The 23290-nt window shown below is 37.0% G+C and overlaps 1 protein-coding gene and 1 long non-coding RNA gene across 2 annotated transcripts; one reads left to right on the plus strand and one right to left on the minus strand.

Annotated features, from left to right (window-relative positions):
• Positions 1-8: 8 nt before the first annotated feature.
• Positions 9-14763, plus strand: LOC106127460 (uncharacterized). The gene is made up of 42 exons (XM_013325538.1): positions 9-119; positions 596-848; positions 1172-1291; positions 1490-1605; positions 1681-1820; positions 2036-2210; positions 2318-2482; positions 2663-2809; positions 2957-3184; positions 3266-3321; positions 3395-3527; positions 3600-3737; positions 3876-4005; positions 4083-4228; positions 4397-4533; positions 4702-4832; positions 4945-5080; positions 5176-5293; positions 5371-5487; positions 5650-5781; positions 5912-5990; positions 6074-6204; positions 6377-6534; positions 6612-6794; positions 6868-7025; positions 7101-7224; positions 7303-7463; positions 7700-7846; positions 7980-8121; positions 8331-8466; positions 8585-8784; positions 9005-9170; positions 9400-9737; positions 9836-9962; positions 10146-10326; positions 10985-11094; positions 11948-12079; positions 12248-12421; positions 12694-12772; positions 12862-12989; positions 13076-14262; positions 14697-14763. Exons 1-42 carry the CDS (start codon positions 39-41, stop codon positions 14761-14763), a joined length of 7107 nt encoding a protein of 2368 aa, XP_013180992.1. The 5' UTR covers positions 9-38.
• Positions 14764-15135: 372 nt separating this feature from the next.
• On the minus strand, positions 15136-20479 carry LOC106127738 (uncharacterized). The gene is made up of 2 exons (XR_001228417.1): positions 20224-20479; positions 15136-15590 (listed from the first exon to the last, which is right to left on the minus strand). It is a non-coding gene; the product is annotated as an uncharacterized LOC106127738 (long non-coding RNA).
• Between the last annotated feature and the right edge of the window lie 2811 nt (positions 20480-23290).

Raw genomic sequence — 23290 nt, forward strand, 5'->3', positions numbered from 1 at the left:
ACAATGATATTTTAAGTTTAATAAGTTGCTATATAAAAATGACTTCAAACATTAGTTTAAATAAAGGTATCCCAGTATTCAGGGATCTGGAATATCAATCGAGGGTGCAAGAAAATGAGGTAAAGTATCTGCAGCATCATATATAGACCAATAGAAATAGTTTGAGCCACCGCACCCTACCAGAAGAACACAACTATAAGAACAAATGTAAAATACCTCTTTTTCGCGCCTGTATTCTGCGAGATCGTTTTGTTACACCGGTTTAGTCTTGCCATACATTTAACAAATCATTTTCCTATCTCTAGCACAATAGTGCTAATCTGAGACGTCTGTAAAAGCTTAATTCCTTAACCTAATTGTTATTCCGAAATTACCTCATAGTTAACTAACTTATTACTTACTCTAAGGTTAAGAATAACATAAGTTACAATCAGGGCAAGTAAGAGGCATTCAATGCAGTGAAAAGAAAACATGAGACCTCACTTCCTTCTTGTCTCATTTCTTCAATACCCCATTCTATTTCTAGCACTAAGGCATGCCTAAGTACTGGATTACTGTTTATTTCTTTACCTTTCAAATAATATATCTTTTCCAGATGGAATATCCACTGTGGTGGAGTAAAAAGCAGATAACCGAAAGCTTTCAGAACTGTCCCGAGGACACGGCATGGAACATCTTCATATGCGTCTTTGTTCTAGTGTCGATAGTGTTCCTTTATTCTGATTTTATTCCGTACTACGAGATCATTGACCTCTCCTATAACGTGGTCTATGCGGTACATGTTCTCGGCATCGCTTACAATCTATACGTGAATAGAGAAAATACTGAAATTACTTGCTGTATTATTTGTAAGTTTATTAATGGCTCGAATTCTTTAAGGGGTAAAATTTTATCTATGGCATTTAGGATTTAGCTTACTTATTTTCTGATAAACAGTTTTCTTTATCTTGTAACACACAATGGTATGGACTTTAATCACTAGCTGTCGCCCGCCACTCCGTCCGCGCGGAATTAAGAAACAACTTAGTAGTCTTCCAAAGTATGTTCTCCATCCATACCAAATTTCATCGAGATCCGTTCCGCTGTTCTGGAGATACCTTTAGCAAACATCCATCTAAACATTCGCATTTATAATAATAGTAAGATTTACATTAACAGGTGTTTGTTTCAGTTGCGTTTTTCATCGACTTCGCCACTTATTTGCATTACTTTGTAACATTTCCTTTCCATCCGAAGGAGAGTAAACTGGCCGCTTACTATCTGCGTCTGCACAGGCCTATCAGATATCTTTGTAAGTATTTATAATTACTTAGTGTAAAGTTTTTACTAAAATGTAGAAATAGACTCAGGAAAGTTCCTTAAGTCTCTTGATCAGAAAAACCATAAAATTGGACTTTTTTTCCTTCATTTCAGTCTGGCTAATTCTAGAGAATAAGGCGATTGTCGAGATCATATTTCCTCAATTTATTTCTCGAATTTTGTCACTCAGGGGCACTGAACGACTTCGACTTCAAAAGCAGCATCATTGGCACTGCACTTAAGAATTGTTATATTTTCTTGGTGCTGCGAGTCACTTGGACCATCATCTGGATATTTTTTCAAGAGGTTTTCACTTGGCATTAAGGTTTTTATGAAAAAATAGTCATAGTTAAAAATGAAGGTGTGCTTTACCGACATCAGGAAGTGGGAGACTACAGTGACTTGGTGTGGCTGCGCGCGCACGACCAGAAACCAATGAAGCATGAGGCCTTGAGCGACCAAAATGTCAGCCTCTTCTTTGCCAGCCTCTATCTCGTTAACAAGATATTTATACCTATTGGGTAAGACTGCAGTGGAAATAAATTATTTTTAATTCAATTTTAGTTGCAATTAAATTAAACAGTTTTCTCTTTCTGTCTTTGCTCTCTTTTTTTTGGTAAGGCAAAGTACAATTGATATTAAAAGAATAAACTAGTTCTTGACCACGATTCTCTGTTATCATTATGTTAAGAGGAATGTGATTCAAAAACATTATGACGTACCACTATATTCGTAGTGCAACTCGTCACCCGCATTCTGATACGGAGCGCGTGCTGGCGCTGTTTGTGACCATCTCTGGATGTCTGACGATGATAGGATCGGCGGTAGCGTCACTGTCATTAGCTATTGGCATCTACATGCGTCCCGAGGAGGCCTTCAGAGCACGGTATCGACTCATCATGAGGGACATGGTAAAGCTAATTTGTAATAGGTTGATATAAAAGTAGAGTGTCAATAAAAATACTATAGATAGATTGCCATTGTAGATGACGCCGGTAAATTAGTTTACTGTTTGTAGAAGGAGTCCAACGTGCCTCGTAGCCTTAGCAAGACAGTGATGACGTTCTACAAGATGTACTGGCATAAGATGCGCGCGGTGTCTAGCACGCAGCTGCTGCCCGCATTCCCACCTTGGTTGCCCACCATCGTCTACACAGATATCTACTTTAAAGCCACGCAAAAGGTTATATATTTTGGTGGTATTTCATGAAGAGTATTATACTTTAAACTCATGTTTCAAAACCAGAAAGCTATAATTAATGTTTTTTTTTGGCTTGATTACGCGAAAACACATTCGCTGTTATTTAGTTCCCAATATTTTCTTTGTCTTTAATGTGCTTTTTCACTTGTCATCCATGTTCAGAGTCGCATCCTGTGCGACCTGTCGTACAGCTTTCTGTGCGAGGTGGCCAAGACTATGCAGACACTGCACTACATTCCCGGTGATGTCATCATCAAGCGCTCCACTAGGAAGTCTTCTATCATTTATATCACGTACGGAGACGTAGAGGTAATCCTCATTGTTAAAATTCCATAAAGGTTATTTTCGTGTTCATTTTGGACAGCTGGCAAATGCTTTCTCTCCTGGAGACGTGGATTGAATTTCATACATCTTTTTGCACGAAACAGTTTGTTTTATTGCTTTATCTGGTGGTAGATGCTGACGGCGGAAGACGACAGCACGGCAGTGCTGCGACTTTCGCGCGGCTCAGTGCTGTCGTCGTGCGCGGGATGCGTGCCAGCTGGCTGCGGCAAGGCGCACGTTGAGGTGCGAGCCGCTACCTTCTGCACGGCCCATCTGCTACACGCACGCGACCTCTGGCGCATCGCGCTCAAGTACGGCAAAGACAACGGGCAAGCGGCTATCATATTAGCCTCGTTTTATGTATGCTAATATCTTTATCAAAACCATTATTACTTATCGTTTCAAACGGAAGACATTGACTACATTCGAGTTTGTTTTCAGGAACATTTCGAAAGAGTCAAAAGACATTATTACCTAAAAACTCCTGAACAAGCTATGTGAGTTTTTTTAATTCTATTCTATACCTACGTACAATAGGCAGTTTGTGGCACTGTTATTGCGTTGTGACAGGTACAAGAGCAGCATCCGCGAGTTCAAGCGCAACCTGATGAGCCTGCAGGGGTGCCGGGATGCGGCAGGTGGGCTGCTGCTGGCCCGCACCGACATCATGCTTGACATCGCCGGCTGCTACATCATGAGAAATGTCACTACTATATAATTATAACTACAGGTATTTCTGGTCCTATTAACCTGATATTTTGTTACTTTCGATCAGAGAGCTGACGCGTCGCTGACGGACGAGTCTGACGACATTTGCCTGCGCTCGGTCTTCCCCTGCATCCTGCAACCACGCTCCGTCCTGCTCACCCTTTGGAACTCCTTCGTCTGCTGCGTCATCGTCGCCGTTTGCTTTGTGAGCTACTGACTCGTTACACTGTGCTAATGAGATGACGGATAATACTTTAACACATTGCGGTGTGATAGCTAAAAGTATACTCAAGAATACCGAAGAACGTGTTCTGTGTCACTAAGAATTATTTACTTGTTTTAGACACATCCGTACTACATCGCCTACAAGGGAACGGTGCCGATACAGTTTAGGTTCTACGACTACGTGGTGACATGTATTTACTTGCTGGATCTCTTTGTGTATCTCTCCACGGGAGAAAGGGTTGAAGACGGTTAATATTATCTAAAGAATTTAAATAGTTTTTTTTAAATAATTTAAGATAATGATTTTGAACATAATTTTTACAAGGTGTGCCGATAACGCTGGCGCAGACGGCGTCCCAGCAGATCCGCAGCCACTGGTTCGTGTTGGATTCGTTGGCCACCGTGCCCCTCCTGGAGTTCATACACGACGGACACTTTGCCGGCATTAACAAACTTCTTAGATTACCGAAAGTGTGCATTTTAATCCTAATCTAGAATGTACATTTGTAATGTATTAAAGTAAGAATAAAATTATGAGAAGCTTTCACATCTTTGGCATCATTATAGTTACTTACCGAAAATAATATTTAATTACTTTTCAACGTGATATTTTTGCAATTTTTCTGTTATCATTTGTAGGTGTTCCGCATGCTAAAGTCTCTGGAAGACGAGTGGGTATACTACAGTAACTTCCTGCGCTTCTTTTCTTACTCGCTGTTGCTGGTCATGTCGTGTTACTTCGTCGCCGCCTTGCAGCAAGGCTTTATGTGCTTCTGGTTAGACTGCCACTATTACATTTGCCATTTAACTTACATTAATCCCACGTAACATCACAGAACGATATTACGAAAAGAATTATACGTATCTTCTCGACGTGGAGTCATATCACTATACTTAAAGTATTTCAAGCCGTTGTTGTCAAAGTCGATGTTTTTCATGTCCAGTTTCGGTCACTGCTCAGTGACGAATTTAACACACCCGCCGTTCTGGGCACACGTACCGCCCGATGACGCTTCCATCAACAACACCCTCACCTTCGGATTGTACTGGGCCATCTCCATGATCACCGTTACTTGTAAGTATGTCTTACTGACATTTTTTACATTCAAAGTTAACTAATCCACCCTCACCTAGTTTTGCTTTTTGTGTGACCTCGAGGTGTATAAATTGTTCTTTTGTCTGTGAAGGCCACAAGGAGACGGGTGCGATGTCTAACTGGAACAATGTGCTTTACGCCATGCTGGTGCTGGAGCTTTGCATCATTCTGCACATCTTCATGGACGCTGTCTACTCCGCCACCATCATGGTCGCTACTGCGCTGAAGTAAGTGATAGAATTCTTCAGTAGATCATTTCACACAATAGCACCAAGATGGTTAAAAAATTTACATAAAACTTTGAATTATTTTGTTTTTATAGAGAAGACTACGACGCGAGCATCACAGATGTGACTAACTTCTTGATCAGAAACGACGTAGAGCCCATTTTGCGACAGCGCTTCATCACGTATCTGCAGCTCGGCTGGTACACCGATAAGGTACCAGCTATCTACGAAGTTACTATCTATCTAAAGATGTTCGATGGTATCAGTTACAGTATGATTTATGATTCCAGGGATATCGGATGACCAATAAAAAGAGTTCGATATACTTCGACCTGCCGCCGCATGTATACCAGGATATTGTTAACAGACAGCGTAGTAAATACATCCTTTGCATACCTTTTATGAAGGTAAATCTTCCTTAATTTATTTAATGGCGTTTGTGAGAATAAGAAGTCTATAGTTGGGTCATTTTAGCTTAATGTTTGTGTTATATTAACCTTATTTTAAATTCATTTCATTCATTAAACCCCGCTGAGATAGTAATATCACAATAATCGTTGTTGCAACAGTATCTGAGTAAGGAAGATCTAAAGACGGTGTCGAGTCAAGCCAACATGTTCTACACGTCTCCGAATGAGATCCTCTTGAACACCGGCGACATCAGCAATGAAATATATGTCATTAAGCAAGGAATTTGCGAGGTGAGGAGTTGATAAACTACTATAAATGGCCCTTTACAAAAGAAAGATGAGTTCAAACACCCAAAAGGTTATCACCTTGACAAGACAATTCGTATTAATAATTTAATATAAAGTACGTAAATATTTTCAGATAATTGATCCTGACACTAAAGAGGTGATCAATGAATTGAGACCGAGAAATAATTTCGGTGTGCTTGAGTGTGTTCTACGTAAGTTGTTCAATGCACCTCACATTACACTTTTTCTTACATTTTATACTTTAACTTTAAAAATATTTCTTTCCTTGTTAAAGGTATTCCAGCATACTACACGGTGCGCGCAGCGACGCATGTGCAGATGTTTTCGATATCGCGCAAGTACCTGCTGAAAGCAATCGAGATACCACAAATCAAGGACGCCATCGAATTTGCTAAAGAACAACCCGTATATATTTTCTCTCCTCTTTTCTAAACTAAAAAGACCTCTTCTGACCGTTTTGATTGTAGAAAGTAACAAGAAATACAAGCTCTGTCAGCTTACAGCAGAAGTGATAAAACACTTTGTAGTTAATTGTTTTAATTGACTTTAATGAATGTCTCTGGTTGTGTGGTGGCAGGAATACTTTAGCCTGCAGACGCGGCGGCAGCCCTTCGTGTCATACATGCCACCCGCGCCCATCCCTAATGTCGAACGATTCCGTCTGCCCCGAAAGCATGAGCACGACTACGCCTTCCTGCAGCCATTTAGGAAGCTCGGCTTTCTCTCTGTATTAAGGTGATGTTCGAATAATTACAGAAATATACTAAACGGTAAAAGCATCCATAAAATGTAACTCTAGTACCACAATACAGATATATATTCCCACGATTCACGATCCGTCCGGACAGCGAGTACCTTATGCGTGCGGAGTGGTGCCGCGGATGTTGTGCTGTGATGTCCGCACTGCTCATCCCTGGCTATCCCTACCTCAGTTTCGATTCTCTGCCCCTCTACTTCACGCTACTCCTGCTCGACTGCTCCGCATATTTCGACATGTAAGCGACTTCCACTTACGAACTTACTCGTTAGTTCTTAATTCTTACAATTCTTTGTTACTTTGTGTCTTAGATTACAACGTATGCTGGTCGGGTATTACAACGAGAAGGGTATCTTGGTGTACCACCCAGCTAGCACGGCCGACCACTATATCCGGGGCGCCTTCCTCATTGATCTTTTCAGCTGTCTACCGCTAGAGTTACTCGAGACAATCCTCAAGGAACTATACAGTAATGATGAATTTTGTTACTGACGTATATATGGTAGGAATGAGGCAGATAGTATGTGATTTCTTTGTGGTGAAGGTGACAGGTACCGTGTGGCGGTGTCGTGGCAGTACCTGATGCTGAATCGGCTGCTGCAGCTGTACCGGCTGCCGGCCGCCGTGCAAGGCCTCGATCGGTATATTCGACGCGACATCGTGCTTGTGTTAGTACTGAGGGCTACAATGTTATTTTCTAACCATCGAGAGACAAGCTGATTAAAAGTTCCTTGATGTTATTACAGTATCAAAGCGACACCACTGTTCCTGATGCTTTTGAACGTGATGACCTGCTGCCTGGTATTCCACTCAGTGGACATCTACACGTGGTACAATGAGTCAGCGCTGCTGATAGAGCCCCGAAAAGACCACGGCGGTTCCTGGGTCCAACTTTTCAATGATAACTGTTAGTCATATATGTGGTGTAGATGTTAATCAGTTTGTATATTTTGCAAGATGTTGCTGCAGGTAAAGAGGGTTTCCCTACTCGTTTGCACTCTTCACAGAGATATGAATGACCGATCACATAACAATCCATGTATCTATTTGTAATTATCTGAATAATTAAAAACTACTTAAATACTTGTAATTATATTTATTAACACTATTCGATGAAATAACTTTTCACACTGTTGAATCCAGTCCGCTTCAATATAACGGAGGACATTTGGGACCTACACCTGGCAAGCTTCTTCTGGGTGACATTCGAGGCGACCACCACCGGCTATAACGTCATCAATCCTAGCAACTTCGACATCATGAAGATTATGTTTACCGGCATGCTCGTTGGTAAACTTTATTATTAATATAAATATGAGTATAAATTTTGTTTTTACTTAATTAACAAGCGTAAGTTTTGTGTCAATGGATATTACTTTTCTCAAACTCGCTGTTAAAAATCTTAATCGTAAAACTGGTGCAGGAGCAATGCTGACGACATACTTCTGCGTGCGCATCATCAGCATCCGGTCCAACGTGAACAAACCGCTGGCCGCCTTCCAGCAGCACATGAAGGATATGTCAGCCTTCATGCATAGAGAGAACCTCAGTCCTGACTTGCAAAAGTAAAGGAAACATACACTGCAATGACACTTGGATGAATTATATTGTCATCCCTTTTATTATCTTTGAAAAGATAGAGACAATACGTACTACATATAATTATTGTCGTTATATACCTCGTACTCTGTATAATTATTGTCATTTTGTGTTGTGATTGTTTTTTTGAGTAGAATTTTAATATATTTTTATGGATCAATGAAATATGTTTCAGAGACGTGCGTGCTTACTACGCATATAACTGGGATAAAATGGGCGGCTTGGACTACAGGACTGTACTGAAGCTTTGCGATCAAATTACTCTCAGAACTGACGCTATATTGGATATCTACGGTTCCACATTTGCTATGGTGAGTTTCGTTTTAAAATAAAATCAAGTGGCGCTGAGTACGGAGGCTCTTGAAGATTTTTCTTCATTATTGTCGATAGTAGATTGTCTTTTGCAGTGTATTCAATTGTATATTGCAGTGTCCAATACTTGGTCAGTGCGATAAATCTCTACTCCGTATCATCGGACGCGCAGTACACAGCGTGCACTTCCTTAAGCATACGGTCATTGTGGAGAAAGATGACGTAATCAAGGACATATGCTTTGTGGACTCGGGCAGCGTTGAGCTGATTGGAGGTGCACCTGATGCACCGTCCTCTGTTATGCTAACAAAGGGCAGGTACTTAATATAACAAAATTTAAATACCCTAAAATAACACGGTTATTTCCATAAACGTTGACAAATTATGCAGAAATCCTAAGATTTATTGTACTAAATAGATCAAACAGGTACCAAAGAGAAATCACAAAAAGAAATAATTTATTATAGACCAATCACGAAATTCTTTTAATCTAGGAATGTTACTCAATTATTATCTGATAATCAACCGTATTTATAGTATATTCGGGGACCTGGACGGCGAGCTGTCACATCGCTCCGCGGTGTCATTGGTGTCGCTGAGCAAAGTGCATCTCCTGCAGATCAATGCCAACACATTTTACAATATCGTCAGTGATTTTCCTGATGTCATGCAACTTATGATGTCATATCGACCCCACAATGAGGTTTGCGTTACTTCCAGTAGGTCTTGTATTTTTTTCTTCGCTTTTGCTAATTTTATCATGATCAGATTACATCGTGTTTGGCAGTTTACGAGTACACAATTACTATGAACTATTCTTCTTATAGATTGATTTAATTCCAGCGGTATTACAGGTGTAATACGTAGTCCTTTGTATTGAGAGAGGCGATCGGTGTTTCTTGCTTTATTCTAATAAATGTTTAAATTTTCAGAAATACATCAAAGGAAGTATGGACAAGGATTCTGTAAAAATTACAAAAGACAAAAAACTTAGTCTCTCCAACTTGCATCAACGAATTGGCAAAGGTTTCCTTAAACACATCCGTGTGAAGAACGTTTACATACAATCTTACCTCATCATCGTGTCTCTGCTCAGTGTAGTAGGAGACACGTATAATGCGGGATTTCAAGATAACAACATGTTGTTCGTTTTAGTGTTGTACGCACTAGATATGGCCTTCTGTTTGAAGTTTCTAATTCTGTACATATTGCCTTTTATTACGAGAGATGATGATGTGGTTCACAGCGTTTTAAGACCTAAAGTGCATAGGTAAATTTTTAACTATAGAATGTAATGTATTCCTAACCTTATTCTTACTAGGAATTAAATTATAGGAATGGTGCCTGATGACAAAGTTTGATTTTAAGGTATTCAAAACTGGAGACAAAGTTCGACATAGTATCTTGCCTGCCGACAGAGCTGCTCTGCTTCTTGAGCCACGAAAATCGAGGATTATTGTTCTCTTTTCTACGCCTCAACAGGATCTTTAGAGTTGTAAATTGAAGTTTTTAATGTTGTATTTTAGCATTAATTAAATGAGACTGTACTTAGCTACACCCATAGTAAATACTCAATGACTTTTTTTAGACGTAGAATATTTTAGAGGATATAAAAAATCGTAAAAATAAAATACTGCGATTTCTAATCTGTAGTTTTTCAAAGTTAACAAACTTACAGGTGACCCTCTACAAGGGCATTTACCGACACCACGAACGTCTGGGGGTAAACATGACGCTGATGACGGTATACACGGTGTCCGTTTGGTTCTCTCTCTTCGTCCACATTACCTCCTGCTGCTGGTACTTCATCGGATATCTGGAGGACAGAGCAAAGCCCAAGTCCTCATGGATTTATAAAAGTAACTACTTTGAATTAATTATTTCATACTATATAGTACTTTGAAAAGTTTTATCAAAATGCAAGTTTTATGGAAGACAGTTTATTAAATTTATGCAAACAGACACACTGTTGAAAATCATGGCTATAACGAAAAACTTACTACTAAACTATAAGACTTTGAACTTCTCGTAAATCTGTGAAATGCTTTGACTGGGTAAAATATGTGTGACAGCTTGCGCACAATACATCCTGCTTTCCATACTGTGGCGCCATTTTGTCGTGGCAATGACGTAAATACCCGAATTTAACTTTCTGCTATGACAGTTGCCGAATCGCAGAATTTAAATTGACCAATATTTAGCCTGGAATATTTATGAGTTTGTTTTTTTTTTTTTATTATATTTTAAAGTTAGCAAAAACTAGTGCCTATCGTTATCTAAAAGAAATCTAACACCGGCTTATAGTAAATTATAGACACCTTTTGTTAATCAATTCCGAGCAAATGTGTAATTGTTTTTTATTTATTCCCCGATTAGGTAAAGTTTGGAGAGTAATGTTTTACGCAGACCTGTAACCTAAACGGTTTGACTGATTTTATCATTCGATTTGTATTCTTTCCCTGGATTAGTATAGAGTTGGTATAAGAAATGTTAATAACAGTGTACATCAACGCTTAGATGACGGCAGTTCGTGGTGCGGTAATCATTACCTGTGCTCGATGTACTTTGTGCTGATGACATTTGCACAGAATGGAGTCGGTGATATATTACCGAAGAACAGAAGCGAGGTAACATGTCAACTGTATACCAACATACTAACAAAAACCGATGTAATGTAGCAAAAGAGCAAGGGCTAAAATCGCTGAAATAGCGAAGTGACCGTTCCCCTAATAAATCCCCTTACCCGTCCCAACATTTAATGAAGAATGACAGAGATGATAAATTGTATGCTATTATTTCATCAAATATCAATGTTAAAAAAAAAACTATGAACTGTGAATCAATGATTTTAATAGACTTGTTTGTTTATTAGCATTCTGTACACAATATTCAATGTGCAAAGCTCCGTCGACATGGAACTGGCAGCTTGACAAAAGCCAATGCATCAGTGACGCGCGACCGGTCTGTTTATACGCTTCATTCCACTCGTTCTTTCTCCATTAAACATAATCTGTAATAAAAAAAAAGTTCAGTGGAATTTATTATTGTTATTGATAAACAAGCGCTATGTCAAAAATTTCTCCCGCCACTTACAACAAAAGTCAATCTATGATTGCCAAAAGGAAAATCATGACTGGTCCTGATTAGCGCCCATTCACATCCCAAGTTTTACGCAACACACACCTTTTTTAAATACTTGCCTAGATTATCGTAGTTAAATGATTAATTACATTAGTCTTGTTTAATTAGTTAATAATTTTGTCTGTTTAAATTAAAATATTTTAATACAATCAAGATGTATTACGGGTAATAAACATTCTTATAGAATGAATACATTGATGCCTCATAGTTGAAAGAAATAACAATTGCTTCCTATATAAAAAATGAATCGCTTAAACATGACGATTGATTTATTAATCTATTATTAAGAACAACAAATATGATGAGCAACTGTTCCAAAAAATTGATACATGTTTGCAGGTGGTGTTTGTGATAATTCTTCAAATAGTGTCCGCTATGGTGTTCCTGATTTATGTCGGCGAGTTTTCGAACATATTTCAACATCAATCTTTTCGTTCTTTTGAATTTTTCTGCAAATATTTAGAGCTACAGGTAAAAGCACTCAGCTAACGTAACATGTAATGTAATAAAATTGCGGGGAATCAGCAAATGGAAACATCGATTTATTTACTGAACGAAATCTGTTCCGTACCAAAGAATCTTTCGTTTTGTGCGAAATGTGACTTATCTTTAACGAATAATTAAATCGCAACAAAACAGGAGTATCTGAAGAACAACCGCGTGTCAAAGAACTTGGTGAAGTTGGTGAATAAGTACTCGCTTCACGTGTGGCGTCAGTCGCGTGGTGTGCAGGTGCCGCACTTTCTGAGGACTGCGCCTCAGTGTTTGCGACTGCGGCTCATGTCTGCTGCCTTCATTCACCACTTGAACAATGTAAGATATCCACTAGGAACTCTTCTGTTATTTGCTTCTTATAAATGCGAATGTTTGAAGGGATATATGGATGGATGTTTGTTATAAGGTACCACCAGAAGGGCTATTTGGATCTAGCTCAAAATTGGCATGGATGTAGAACATAGTCTGGAAGAACATATAGGCTACTAATTAGAATTTTATTTTATACCGCACGAATGAATTCGCGGGTGACAGCTAATAGTTTATAAATTTTACCAGAATTTTATTAATTTATCAAAATTACACTTCAGAGCACTGTGTTTAAGAACTGTGAGCCAGCATTCCTCAGACAACTTGTTGGGTGTCTACATCTTTACACTTACAACGAAGGTAATAATAATAAAAGTGCTAGTAGAATATGAAAATATGCGTGGGTAAGACCCGCCGAGTGGTAAACACGCTTTTACTATTTCTTCAAGGAATGTTCGTGGTGAGACAACATGAGATAACAGACTCAATGTATTTTATTCATACGGGCCGAGTATCGGAGAGCAGGGAGGAGGATAGTACAACTAAAGTTTACCATCTTGGAAACTGTTTTGGTGTGGTATGAATTGCTATATTATCATTTACATTATTTGCTACAAAAATTGTATTATATTTACGTGTTATTTGAATGATATTTTGTTAAAGATGCAAGGCTTAACACATGATCTCCAGTACAGCCACTCGTATCGTACAATTACCAAATGTCAAATTCTCACATTGAACTTGAAGGATTGGGAAGGTCTACTTAAACATTTTCCTAAAAGCAACGACTCGATGGTTTTACCGTCAAGTTTTGTTGGTGGTCCTCCCGGTAAAAAAGACAGAAAAATGTCAAAGGACAAGAGAGAACGCAAAGTTCAAATCGTCAACACAAACGATCACCCGCCATCAGACAAAAGGGTAACCTCTATAGAACCAATGACTTTGTCTCCGACCGAAAACAAGTTAACAGAGCCAGAACCGTCCGCTTCACCTCTTGGCGCGTCGCCTTCGATAATACCACAAAAAGATGATGAATATATTGAATCGACAATGGCGACCGATTCCAAAAAATCTGATACCAAAATTACCAAAACAGAACAAGATGTTCGACCACTGAAAGTGTCCAGTCAAATTCAGATGAGAAGTGCATCTGAGGAGAGACGTGAATCGCCCGTGATACAGGATGAGCTCAGAGAAATAACGATCGGCAGGAATTTGCGGCCAACCGAATCCACAACAACATTACAAAGTAAAGCCTCAGATATTTTTGATATTGGTGGTGAATTTAGCAGCGAGTCTATACAAGATATTGATAGCTTACTTCGTGTGGAAGACCAACGGATAACCGCTGACTTGATAGCTAAGCTTAAAAAAACTAGTAAACCGTCAATCTCAGAAGTAACAAAGGGTGATGAGACAGCAATGTCTGCCGAGTCTGGTTTAATTATTTCCAAGTTAGATATGAAAAATGTTGATGATTATATACTTGAACGTCAGGAAGAGGAGGGGGAGCCATTGCAGGGTTCACAACAGGAGGAGATAGTACCGGTTGCACCACACGATAGATTGCAATCGACCGAAATACAATCTACTTCACGAGCAAACCGACACTTTTTTCACGTCCATTATAAAGATGATGACGAAGAAAAAGATAATAAATCTGATGAAAAGCACAATAAACAGGATTCCTTAGGCGAGGCTTCAAGAAAAGATGTACTAAAAGGTATCAAAATCAAAGATGATTTGGATACCCCAAACGAAGATGCAGAATCTGAGAATGTTTCTAGTAAAACCAAGATAGAAGAAAACATAGAAGGAAAAGAAAACAAAGAAAAAGAAAATATGGACGATAAGGAAAAGAAAGAATTAGAGGAAGAGGAAGAAGAAAATGATGAAAAAGAAAAGGAAGAAAAAGAAAATAAAAAGAATAAAGACTTTATAGATTCTATAGACTAGTATCTATATAGATAATATTGTGTTTTCCACTTGAATGTTTTTGTTGTATGTAATAAATACGATTTGTTAAAAGTTTAAATTATTTTTCAATTTTTACTTGGAAAAAAAAATTAAAACGCAACTTGGGAACAAAAAGTAACTTTCATTCTAATGTGCGTAGAAAAAAATCAGACAAAAAATGCTGTCAGGTTAATATCAATAAGCTACATATATTCAGTAAATATTTTCAGGAACAGTGTGATTTTATTATATTAACAAAACTTTATACTTGCGTTAAGATCTTAGAGTTAATCAAGTATGATAAAAACATTAATCATTGTTCATTAAGGCCTGAGAATATATTGGGGCGATATTTATCAATAACGAGCATCGATTTGGAGGCCCGCCAACTTTGAACTATTTCGGCGTATCGTAAGCGGCGAATGGCTTACGCTGACCCAAGCACGAAGTCCGCGGATCGTGGTTATTTTAGACGGTCGATCCGCACGATAACAATGTACTGATGCATCAAATCTCATTGCATGCCAATTGATTTTGACAACGTTATTAACCATGCCTGTTATTTGTCTGATAGTTATGAAAGTATTTTAGCTTGTTTCTTTTAGAGCGCTTTTAATTAATACCTAACTTTTCCCCTTAATTGCTAATTTGGTGACCTTCTTCAAGGTGTAGACGCTGTGGGGTCGTTGCGGTGTAGTGGTGCCAGGATCCTTATATGTTTATCAAAGTGTTAATTCAAAATGTAGGGTTGAAAATAAAAGGCAAGATACTAAAAAAAAGTTTATTACAAAACTCTTACACCATAACGATAATAATCTAAAGACAGGTTGATACGCATCGAGCAACGATTACAAACTAAAAACAGGTAATAAAAACGTGTCGTTCAAGTTAATTGGAAGCTTTAAGAAGATGTCTTTCTCGTTGTGTGATTTGCTGGCAGCCAAGGCCTCGTTGATTAGGAGTTTGGGTTAAATTGGAATGCCCAGCACCTTCCGTGTCCGTGGTCTTATGTGCGGTCTGCTCGTTATGGTCTTCTGGCAGTTTTGAGTTACGTTTCCTTCGATGTTCTTCCGGTTTAACGGATATTTAAATGCTTGGGTATGTGACATTACTTAACATAATAACTTAGATACTAAAATTACGGCTCTCTTATGTTACATTCATTTTAATTTTTTTTACTATTCACCTGCTTCATTGGTCTCTTGAGTTATACCCGCCACACCTGTAACAAAGAGATAATTGTTGTTAAATCTCATGTATGTATAAGTAATGGACGCATGGTCAAAGATTAATACGGTCAAGGCTCCGGGTCATTAGTAAACGAATTATTTAGTAAATTGCTAATGAAAGTTTGTATAAACAAATTTAACGATACATAATACAATGTTATAAAAAAAACGACAAAACATTGCGTGTACTTATATAAAAATTTATCACTTAAAAAATACGATTATAAAATGGTGTAATTTATGTTAAAAATGGACCAACTATTTGCGTGTAACAACGATCAGTCGAATGTTGCCGTTTTCGGTACCGGGGATATTTAGAAACGGACGCAACCTGGCCTGGAATTATATTTCTGTAATTGATGGACCGTTTTTATTAGCCGGGTAATGACTGGTCTGATTCCGCGCTTTTTTTCAACTGTTTTATTAAACTGATGATGGCTGGATTGTCGTAATTTGTTTCATCCTTATTGGCAAAGGTATTCGAATTATAATGTAGTAAAGTAGTTTAATGTAGTTTTCAATGTAATCCTTTAGATATTTAAAGAATTACATTAAGAAGTGTAAGGGACATTTATTAGTTAATACTGTACACAATATAATGTTTATAAGAATAAGACATTACTATTATTAAAAAGAAATCCTAATCCTAAGAAAGAAAACTATTTCTAAGTGTATTAATGTTGACGTCATCGCCAATACCCATTGGGGAACCCTTTTCATAAGATATGCGGTGTCGTGTTGTGAGCCGTGTGCGGTGTGATGGCCGCGCTACGCATTTAGATGGCAATGGCGTCCTTGCCAAGTCACTCACGCAGTTGCTGGAATTCTGTTACACATTTAAATAAACCAATCTGGAATTTGAAATATTTATATAAAGAGTAGCAGTATGTAGGACGATTGTTAAATTTGTAAAGTATCAATATTTTACAAGCATTTGAAATAATAATTTTCGAAAACTTTGAAAGACTAAACAGTGTCGGATCCATTTTAGCTTATTAATTACTTTATGTTTAGTAATATTTTAGAGAAATTTAAATCTAATTACAAAATTTATTTTGAAACATATTAGTCCCGAGCCCAGGGTACCATAATATACTAGGGGTACACCGGGGGGGTCGATAAAGTGCCGATTTTTTTTCTCCGTTAATCAACCATTCTTTAACCAATGTTTAAATGTTATATGAATGAATAGATTTAAAAATGTTTTAATAATTATTGCTCTTCAGCTATTGTCATTCATAAACAATATTTAATTTTCAATTTATCTTTCAATGTCAAATATTTGACAGTGAAACGTCAACGGATACGTCGACGCCCATCTTTAAAAATGTGATTAATAGTCACAGCTTCTTTTGTGTTCAGTTCGGAATTATATTGGGATAATTGATGTGATTCTGCATACCGGAGCCGCTTTGAGAATGCTCAGATCGCTTTTAAACAGTCTTTCCGGACGTTTCGGACATTTTATAGTGCGCTATAATTTTGCGCCACGACATATCGCGATGTGGTTATTTATAAGTGTTTTAATTGGTTTCTATAAATGTCATAACTTAGATTAAATAATTTCAGAAAATAAAACAACGGTAACGCTCTCTATATTAACCAAATACTTCGTAGTTTTTTTGCAAGAAAACAGAAACGTTTAATTTGCAACAATAAAAATATTTGATACATAATAAATATTGAATTTTGATTATAACCCAAAAGAGATTATTTATTACTAGAGTTAAAGAAGAATAAATAATGTTTAACAAATTCTTCTTCTTCTAGCTCTACAGCCCTTTGTGGGCCTAACAAACAAAAAAAATTAACAAATTCTTAATCGATTAAAATTAAACGATTATGATATTTACTCATGATTTAACTATTACAGCATCCTGTAATCCCAAGTAATTACAGAACATCTCAGAACATGCAAAATGTCGGATTTTAACGAAGCGGGAGAATTAATGAGCGCGCAAAAGCAGCTGTAACTGGAACTTCTATAACAACCGCAATAAAACCACGATTGCCTCATTTATCGCAAATACATGACGTCAACAAAACTCATGTACATTTTAATCCGAATTTAACGTAATAAAAATAAAATAAACATTAATGGAATGTAAAGAAAATCAATTCATAGGAGTTCGTATAGAAATTGCTATTGAACAATAATTGCTAAAATTGTTTGCATTTAATAACGGTTAATGAGAAACTCAAATCTTTAATTGTAAATGAACATAATATTCGTCTTCAAGATTGTAGTTTTATCTTTTTCAAACGGTTTTTAATCAATATGCCGAGATCGTCATTTGTCAGGCGAAATTTCTTTGTCTAGTTTAATGGTATTAAACCACGTTCCTAACCTCTAAATCACGCAAAATTACCGGTATATTGAAGGATTGGAGAATGTCCTTTCAATGAAAACAAACATTTACGGCAAAAAACTGAACGTTTTTCTCTATAATACACGTCATTAGCACTGGAAACCAAAATAAATCTAGTAAGAAAATATAAAAATGCTCCGTAATTACATCACAACACTTTTACATAAATAAAATTAAAAACTTTGGCGGAACTCGGATGCATATTTTCAGTGAGCAAACGAAACGATAAAATAGAATAAAAAATCCCATTAAACTGTTGCCAAATTACAATATTTCATTGCACTTATTTACGTATCTACGAATTCAAAAATGTACCACATTTATTTCTATTTATTATAAAAAGTACAAATAGAAGACATGTTTTTGTTAGAATATATCATCTCTCTGCCAAACTAAATCAGGATAAATGTTAAAATTGACAAACAAAGCTTAGAGCAGTAGTTAATTAGATGTGAGAGGAGTTTTTAATATTAATTAACCGTTTTACGCAGAAAAAAAAAATGTGATTCCAAATACCTTTAGTACACACAATTTATTGAGTAGGTGGGCATGTGGGCATTAAGAACAGACATGTTTACTACACACGATTGCGTTTCATACGTCGCAGAACGTTTTAAAAAACACTTGGCACAGATACAAAATAATTTTTTATTATAAAAAACGACTAAACTATATCACCTATATCACATATAACATATGAAATTCTTGAGATAATTTTAGAACAGAGGATGTAATCGGGAGTTTCGAAGGCGCCATCAACAAATATAGAATTAGAAACTGAAATTATATCAATGAATTTTGGCTTGAGGTATTATTTATTTTTGGCGACATCATATATAAATGAATGCAAGTCTAATTATAAAATGATCACTCTCGATTATTCGGTCCATTGCTCTGCTATTTGTGAACTAGCAACGCATTCATTCATTTATTTTTATCAATAGAGCCAATAGCAACGTATTACACACTGCAAGATTAAAATATATTGAAATGTTGTTTAATTGACGTTGAAGTTAGTTAAAAGCAAACTTAAGTACCATAACTATTTCATTGTTTACTTTTGTTCATATTTCCAAAAATAATAAAGTGCACATTGATTTACATGTTGGAGAAAAATGACTTGTATAATTTAGCTATTAATTTTGCTCTAGATTTCATTTTCGTTAATGAAAACAAAGGCAATCACGATCGCGATTAGTTTTAAGAAAGATATAAATTTCGAATCATTAACAATTTAGTATGTTTTCACGGGGAATATGTTTGGGTAGAAGTATTACAAGACCTCAGAACATCCCGGAGTAGAGCAGCCAGAGACTGGCCAGCAGCAGCACCAGGATGAGGTAGGTAGCGATGAGGCTTGTCGTCTCGTGGTTGGGCATGTTGCAGACGGCACCGGCTGTGCACTTGACAAGTCGCTCCAGAAAACTGACTCGCCCCACGAAACTGTCTCCGGCCGACGATCGCCTACGCGAGGCCACGCCTCTTTCACACCAAATATTATCCACATTTATAAATATGAGTGTACAATAATAGAATCGTCGCTTTGACGGCTGCCTTCTGGAAGCGGCCGGTGATGTGGTGACGGACATAACTACATTCAACTATTATTTAGATATGACAAACTAAAACGAAATGTAATTCCTACAACAGCTTCACAACCTAAACTCCTGTTACCTAGGCTACACCGAAATTCAATAAAACAAACATCATACGAAGACGTAGATTGATAAGATTCAGTAACAAATTGGTAAAGTCCTATACACTTACATATCGTAGAGTGTCGGGGTTTAAAAAATGGTGGAATAGATGAGCCAGAGTAGGAAGAGCAGGATGACCAGGATCATGTAGGTAGCGGCCAGGTTGACGGTCTCCGCGTTGATGGGCATGGTGGCTGTAAAATGCGGCGGCGTGCGGCAAGCGAGCAGCCGGCAGGCGCAACTGACTGCTGGAGGATCCTCGCGCTCCGGGCCCGGAATTACACGTCACAGCACTGGGCCATACTCGGGCGGAAAAGGATTCTCCACAAATTTCAATATGTACGATATTTAAAAAAAAAGTTTAATCGTATTTACTTATTGGTATTTGGAAGTAACTCAGAAAAATAACAAAAAGCACAGAATTTAAATCAAGAGAAACCTTAAGGTTTACGAATAAAAAGTCGACCAAAAAAGAAAACTAAATCCAACTTTTAACTTTCAAAGGCAAATTAGATCAGATTAATTTTATCAATTTCGCTATTTCGGGGAATTTTACTTACTGATTTAAAAGACAGAATATAACATCCATAGGGCCACGAGAAGCAGCAGGAGAATGCAGTAGGTTGCCGCCAGGCTCTTCCCTTCGGACGGATGGTTGACCATTGTGGCTAGCTTCCTCGCTCACTGTGCAGATGCAACTGAGCACCGCCTGATGTGCAACACTAATATGTACAGAACAAACAACACGACAACATTCTATTTTTCGTTCTGGCAACGCATTCGAGATTTATTGCCTGCCAGTACAAAATCTTTAGAGTTGTGGACCGTTGTCAGATTTGTTTACATCTTTTTACAGATTACGATGTCATTGCCAAAATGTTCGCGTTCGTTGCTCTTCTACTATGTATTAACTGTTTCGTTAATTATTTACTGTTTATTTTTCTATGATTTTAGAAAAGAATACAAAAAAAAAAAAAAATTATTGGCCCGAGTTCGGCCCTGTCGATTCATTTCTGGAGAATGATAAGCCGATCTATATTTGCTTCGCTGGAATAAATCGGCCGTGAAGATTTCGGACTATATGCATTGTAGTCTCGCTGGGTTCTGCACGTTAACGCACTGTTTCTATCTAAACATATATTCAAATTAAATTATATAAATTAAATTTGGCTTCAGATTTTTGACCTTCTTGACAAAAAACTGCTACTGGCGTATCATAATGTTTTCTGTGTATTAATTACTTTATAATAAACAAATAATATATGCCAAAAGTAACTTATTTAAAATATGTAGCTAAATTGATTCGTTCTCAATACAATTAAAAAATAATTAAAAAGTTAAATTATTAATGCCATTTCAACCCATTTCGATCTTTTAGTTTGAAATTACGTTGATTTGTGCTTTATACCGGACCTTGGGTACCTACGGTATCTGAGGTGGGAAAAAGTGTATTGGCGACATAAAAGAGCGCATATGTCAATCTTAATTTTAACTGGTCTTCAATATGAGATTTAGAATCCTTGAGGCTCGTAGTGATCCGTTGGCAAGTCTTGTCACATTAGATTTAATTCACCTTGAAGAACTATGATACCATTTATATGTTTTATGATGTTAAGCAAATCAAGAATCGAATCTAAAAATCGTGATGAAGATAGACAACGTTATTTGTAAATTTATCGACACATAAATAAATAATGATTGGATAATAGCGTCATCAGTAATTCTTGGCACCCAAGCTTCATTAATTAGTAAGATAATTATGACTTTCGATTTCTTTCGCTGCGTGCCAGCTTATTATAACGAGCATCCGGAGTCGCGCGCCGCTTTGCCAAAACCGAGCGCAGACGCACAAACACATCGAAAATAAATAAACACAGATAGCAGATCAATAAGTTAAATATATTACTACATCCTAAAGAATTTTCACTTTAAAATAAATAAACATAACTTTTCTTTCGCGCGTAATCTCGTTGACAGGTGTCATTTGTTTTTTTGGCAAGATGGCGGCCATTCCACTTGGGAGAGGTTAAGATTTCATCACATAAATTTATCATTAATATTTTATGAATTTATTTGCGGTGGTACATATTACAACTATGCTATTGGATAAAATATAATTTATGTAATGTAATACTACAACGGAAACATAACACAAAGTGTTATATTGACAGGATGTCCTGTTTCAAGAAAACCTATATTGAAGTAGTTATACGACTCTCATAAATAATGTTAACTAATTCTATGAAATCCTCAATTTTATGAAATTACCTTAAATTATTACAAAGAATTCGTTAATCTAAGTTTTATTGTTACATTAAGATATCTTTAATAGCATATATGTATTGAGGGCCAGTATCAAATATTTAATCGAGAAAATGTTCCATCCATTCTTTTTTATCGTTTCAATTTTATTACAATGCATGATCTTTAATATCTCGCTCGCATCTCAGAAGTAGCATTTAATTTATAAACTTGAAATATTTCCTACATTAAACGGCAGCCTCGCAACAATCACAAACATATTCTTGTGTTTTTCTATTTTTATTACGATTTCGGCATCTGGAAAAAGTTAAGATGTACCTACGTACTAATTGTATGAGGCTAAAGAACTCCACATTCCGATTTTTATTTAAATGCTTCATTTGTATCAATCAAATAATGCGTTAGTTACTAAGGATATAGTTTTGAAACCTTTGCTTATGTTGACTTTGTTTTTGTATCTGTGTAATCGTGAGTTTCTGAGACCAAAATTCCAATTTAAAACGTATTATTGTTTCCGTTTTGTCAAAACTAACGATAAGGATCACGATATATTTTATACAGAGATTTTGTGTCAAAAACGCACGGCATCTGAACTATGTGAAAGACACAGCTGGTGGTAAGTACCAAGAGCGTTGGACAGCGCCGCAATCTCTATAAATGGTTAGGTCATTGCTAGGAAATGACATCTTTTGCTTCGTTCCGATTTAATCGCGTCTCTTGATGTTACGTGACAGTTAATTCTCTCAATATTATTAGTTCAAATCCACACCACCTGTACAAACTGCTACCAGCAGCGCCAAAATGGCGAAAATCATATAGGCACAAAATACTATGTCTTATAGCCAGTCCACTTACACAGGTCAGTGACCGCAATGGTGGAAGCGACGTAAATAATTTTATAGCAGTCGCAGTCATAAAATACAGATCAAACATAGTTTTTACAGCCCTCTTGAAATCGTAACATCAAGTGATTTAGCGAAGGCGTGCAAGTGCAGAGTGATAAATATTAAGTTTTCAATTTCAAAGTTTTTACAAATATAACAGCATTATGCAACAAAAAATTAAAGCTTATACACACATCAGATACATTTTTTGACTCATAATATTGGAGCTATCCGAAACTTCGCCTTAGTAATCACCAAAACTTGCTTTACGAGTAATCCTAATCCCTAATAGCGACTTTCCACCAGGTTCGTTACTGAAATCGTAGGAGTAACTTCATAGACATACTAAAATAGCGAAAGTATTCATTATAGAACTATATATTTTGTCACTGTAAATAGACACAAAAATAAGTCTATAAATAAGTTCGCGGAGCAAAGACCGAAGTCCGTTCATAAGCGAGTTTGATTTATTTTAAATTCA

This window comes from Papilio xuthus, unplaced genomic scaffold (genome assembly GCF_000836235.2).
Source record: "Papilio xuthus unplaced genomic scaffold, Pxut_1.1 DF824655.1, whole genome shotgun sequence".
NCBI lineage: Eukaryota > Metazoa > Arthropoda > Insecta > Lepidoptera > Papilionidae > Papilio > Papilio xuthus.

Bases quoted from the DNA above. Each gene is read 5' to 3' on its own strand.
- LOC106127460 (XM_013325538.1), top strand. From the start codon at position 39: ATGACTTCAAACATTAGTTTAAATAAAGGTATCCCAGTATTCAGGGAT. The intron at 849-1,171 runs GTAAGTTTATTA...TGTTTGTTTCAG, and splicing joins AATTACTTGCTGTATTATTT to TTGCGTTTTTCATCGACTTC. The intron at 9,738-9,835 runs GTAAATTTTTAA...TTTGATTTTAAG, and splicing joins TTAAGACCTAAAGTGCATAG to GTATTCAAAACTGGAGACAA.